This window comes from Chaetura pelagica, unplaced genomic scaffold (genome assembly GCF_000747805.2).
Source record: "Chaetura pelagica isolate M959 unplaced genomic scaffold, ChaPel_1.0 scaffold405, whole genome shotgun sequence".
Lineage (NCBI taxonomy): Eukaryota > Metazoa > Chordata > Aves > Apodiformes > Apodidae > Chaetura > Chaetura pelagica.
The window spans coordinates 1797264-1801897 of NW_009953489.1; the positions used below are offsets into that span (position 1 = coordinate 1797264).

The 4634-nt window shown below is 42.4% G+C and overlaps 1 protein-coding gene across 1 annotated transcript in view; it reads right to left on the reverse strand.

Annotated features, from left to right (window-relative positions):
• The window catches only part of RABGAP1 (RAB GTPase activating protein 1), a 64478-nt gene that overhangs the window by 4278 nt on the left and 55566 nt on the right, over positions 1–4634 (reverse strand). Inside the window, exons 19-21 of the mRNA XM_009998829.1 lie at positions 3607–3699; positions 3223–3333; positions 434–544 (exon numbers count right to left, since the gene is read on the reverse strand). Coding sequence (XP_009997131.1) covers positions 434–544; positions 3223–3333; positions 3607–3699 — 315 coding nt within the window. The remainder of the gene's footprint in view (positions 1–433; positions 545–3222; positions 3334–3606; positions 3700–4634) is intronic.

Genomic DNA, 4634 nt, shown 5'->3' on the forward strand with positions numbered 1-4634 from the left:
CAGTCTGGAAAATAAACAGGTCATATTTACTCCTTCTCCTTAACCTCACTGCTTCCATGCAGGCCTATGATCTTCACTAGGGAACAGTGGTTTAGCTCAGCTCCATGAAAAGGTGGACTTTGGTGGCCACCACTGTTAGAAGAAAGGACAAGCTAAGAGGAGGATTATTCAAAACAAAGTGCTGACACCCTGGGCTGCCTCTCTGTGCAGCAGTGCCTGGCACACTCTGTGCCTTTGGGATTGCAAGTTAAAAATTCACTCCCCTGCAAAGCACCTGGCAGGAAAGTGAAGAATTCTGCTTTGCTGACATCCTTTATCCTACAGAAAAGGGACAAACATGACTAAGAGCATCAAGCCCTTCCCACATTTGTCACTTTTTTTTTTTTCTTTTAATTTCTGTTCTGCTTGGAAATGTGGAAATGCCAGAAATGCCCCTGACCTGAGCTGATTCTTCTTCTAGGCGCCTCTTTTCTTCTTCTGCATCAATCAGCTTCTGTTTGGTCATTAGCAGTTCTTTATTCAGAGCATCTGCCTTTTCCTCTGCCTGGAAGAGAGAGGAGTGCAGCCCTGAGGCTTTGCTGTGCTGCTGCTGGGCAGCCACGGGTCCAGAGGGACACAGCCAGGACAGAAGACTTTTCACTCTTGTCAGTAAGTGTCTGTTCATTGTTATTAATAACAACAAGACTTTATTCTGAAACTTATTTTTCTAAAAATTACATTACCTGCAGTGGCAAAGCAGCCACAAAATAAGAGTTAAGGCAGTTACACCACTAGGCTCCATCCCTCCAAAACTCCTACTTGATCAGTGTTAGCAAAGGGCAGGGATTGCTCCAAAGAAATCCAGTGAGAGAAATAAGTGTTTTCTCATCCAGACTGGAAGTTGACCAATACATTTTGAAGACAACAAAAGGCACAGAACCACTCAGAATGTGCAAGATCAATACAAGACTATAACCAGCTTAAACCTAAGTTCAATTCACAAACATTCAACCTTGCAATGAAAACAGAATGAATGTAAAAATGCCTCTAGAACATTTAAAAAACCCCTACCAATGGATGTGTTACCTTCTTTGTTATGTCATGCATTAAAAATCTTAACTGCCACAGCAAACCTAAGTCAGACCCCTCTCTCCTTTCCTCCTTAAAGAGATGTCCCACAATTGTACAAATCTTTTTACTGTTTGTTTTTTCTAAGAATAAAGATGTATAATTGAAAAACCTTGGGGTCTTTATAAACTAAAAACTCTCTGCAAAGTTAAGACACCTTCCCTGTCTTACACACAGCAATGCAGAACTTCCCAATAGGTGCATGAATTCTACATAAAAATAGATCAGTAACTCAACTGATATATAAATCTTCAGAAAGTAGCTGTACCAATTCCCTTCAAAGGAAGAAAATCAAAAAGTGAATTTTAGTCCCATAAAGTCCTGCCGATCCTTTACAACAGATGGCAAAGGCAAAGAGAACATCTTTTCATTATACAAGGGTTTTAGGCTGTTTTAAAGTTAAAGAAAACTGGGATGTGGGAGTCCAACAACAGGAGAAAAATGAAGCCTATTTTCTGGTCTAGTGCAAAGGATAATAAGGAAATTCATGTATTTCCAGATGTTTTGCTTTGATCTTCTAGGCTGCAAGATTTCAGACATGCCATAGAGGTATTAAAAAAAGGTGTGTTAAACAATGTCCTTTGGTACTTTTATTTCAGGACATCAGGTTAGTAGAATCAAACTTCACATTTTAGGATCCAATTAGAAGAATTAATCAGGATTCTGAAGTAGGATCAAACCTACCTTTCTCCTCCTGGGAGACAACCCAACTGCTGCCAACATCATTTCTCATCTTTGAAGGCATGACTATTATATACCCCATTAGCTATCTCAGAAGTTTTGTCCCTCTCTCAGCTCTCCACTTAAACAAATCAATGTGAAAGCACAACTGGGTCTCATACAGACTCGATCTGCCACAAAAAACAAAAAGCTTCTTCAGTCCATCTTTTGCTGGAGTCCACCCCTGAGTTCAACCACTGGGCAGCCTTTGATGAGCTTTCTTTAATGAAACGAAAAAGCATCCGTGACAGGCAGAGAACATACCAATGCATTGTGAAAACCCTGATTCTAGAACATACTTCTATAATTTGCAGATTTTAACACTCAAGAGCAGTAGGTGTGATCAACCTGAAAGTCATAAACCAAACCTCATTAAGAACAACATTCACCTTTAGCATCAACATTGGCTATGAATATTTTTCCAAGAGCAAGTTTCCAGGAGACCGTGGTAAACCTGAAATTGTCTGAAACAGATAAGCTGAAACATTTCAAAGCCTGTCAACTCCTGCACTGTATGATTTTCAAAAGTCATTTTCCTTTGAGACTTCAGAAATGCACTTATCTGGGTACAGAACAAGAGTGGCAAAACATGAGCACCTGAACTCCTCCCCTCATCTCCCCAAGCAGGCAGACTAAATGCATTTCACCCTACCAAGGGCACTGCAAACACCAGCATCTTTCTGTCTCTGCATGTTTTGAAAAAAAATAAGCATATCCTAATAAAATCTCCCCAACATGAGTATGTAAAGAAGGGAATGGGACAGCTAGCTTAAAAACCCCCTCTAACAAAAAGCAAACCTGAAGTTTCCTCCTGAGAGCTCTGCTGATACGAGAGAGGACCCAGGATGATGAGTTCACATGGGCAGATTTCAACAAGCCGAATGGAAACCACAATCACATTTTCAGAGTTGCCTAAGGTACCTGAGCATCTGATTCCACTGAAAGCCAGACAGACTCAGACTTTCATGTTTATGAGGCACTTTGCAAAAGCCTGTCTGCTGTGAAATCTGATTCATAAGAATCCCAGTTGAAGGAAAACAGAGCACACATTATTATCTCTGTGACAATTCAAAGACTCCTGCTAGACTTTCTTTCAAAACACATAGAGAAGAAAGCAACTACACAAGTGCAGGCTCAGACCCCTCCTCTCCCTCAAATTACTCTGAATGGTTTTCAGAGTAATTAGTATTTCAGTCACTGGTCTTGTTTTCTGTGGACCTCTGACACAAGCCTGTACCTAATCAACCAGCAACAAGGACATAGGGGAAAGAATCCTGTTCCACCCAAAGATCTCTCCAACATATATCCCCCAGTTTCTCCTCTCCAACGAGAGGAATAATGAGGAATCAGCCCCAGTGCCATGCCTGCAGCAGGCAGCATAAAGGTGTGTCTTACATTGTCTAGATCTTTCCGCAGAGCAATCTTGCTGGTCACCAGCTCATGTGCAAGATCATCATTTTCTTGCTCAAGCCTCATGTTTGCTTCTTGTAGGCGCCGGTTCTCCCGCTGTGGGAAACGAAACCAAGTCAAGAAAAAGGTGCTTGTCTATAAAATACAATCCTTACTGTGCCTGGGCACAACTGCCTACCTTATACCTTAAGTATGCAAAGACAACTCTACTTAACTCAATAAGGACAAAACTAGAAAGCCATATTGTAAAGATAACATAAAAAATAAAATTAGCCTTGAGAAGAAACCAGCTCAAAGAAACACGAGGTCAAACCAGGACCTTCCTGCAGGTACCATGTGTTATAGCAGACTGGAGTGGGTGTGCATTACCTCACATCTTTCTATGGGATCCTCCTGTTGAGCTTGCTGCTCTCTCATGGTGTGATATTCCTTTTCATATTTCTTCAGCTTCTTCTGGCTAATCTAAATGAAAGCAGCCCATTAGTTCCTGCCCAGAACATCAATAAAAGAACACAATTCACAAAGGGTTATGGCATAAGCTGTAGGCAACTCTTGCCTGCTACAAAACACAGCTAGTATCTTCACTTGACTTTGAGTACCAAACCCTTAGACATGGTAAACAATTCAATTCCACCCAGTATAGTGACAGAAGCATCCCTTCCCCTTGTCCTTTTGTGGACATAGACAAGTTTTTAAAGGCACCCACAGGAGCACCCTACCTGCAGTCCCCTTGGTGTGCAGCTACCGGATGCTCCAGATACTGGTGTGGCTCAGCACAACAGATTGCCTCAAAACCCACGAGATGTGTCTAATTTTTGAACCAGCATGATGCTGAGGCTTCTTCAGCTGCTTTTTCAGCTCTAACATTTATCATCATGCAGAAGTGTTTGGTTTGGTTTGCTTTACGTGAGACTGCAAATGCTGGAAGGGCAAGTGCAGGCTCAGCTGACATTTCTGCTCGTGTCACCCGAGCTCAGTGGAGAACAGCCCAGCCCCAGAGTCGCCGGGATGTCTCAGCAAGCAGCAGCAACTCGAAGCATGTGAGCTCTGTCCCCTGGTGCTCTGGGATTCGAAGGCTGGAATTCTGTCCTCAGCTCTGACAGACACACAGCACTAGGAAAGTGACTCTCTCAGGGTCCCAGTCTCCCCTCTGGTGAGAAGCGAAAGGTGGTATTGAATTCAATATTTTGTGCACAGTGTTCCAAGTCCTTCAGAGACAGAGAACACCAGAGAACCTGTACCAGATCCTGACCAGCATCTTCTCTGCTGCCAGCCATCACTGTGACATATGCTGAAATGCTTTAGCAATGCAGACCATGCCAAGACCACTGCAAGCATTTCACATGCAAGTCAGTATGCATCTAAATTAAATCTCTAATATTAAAAGTTGCTGCTGA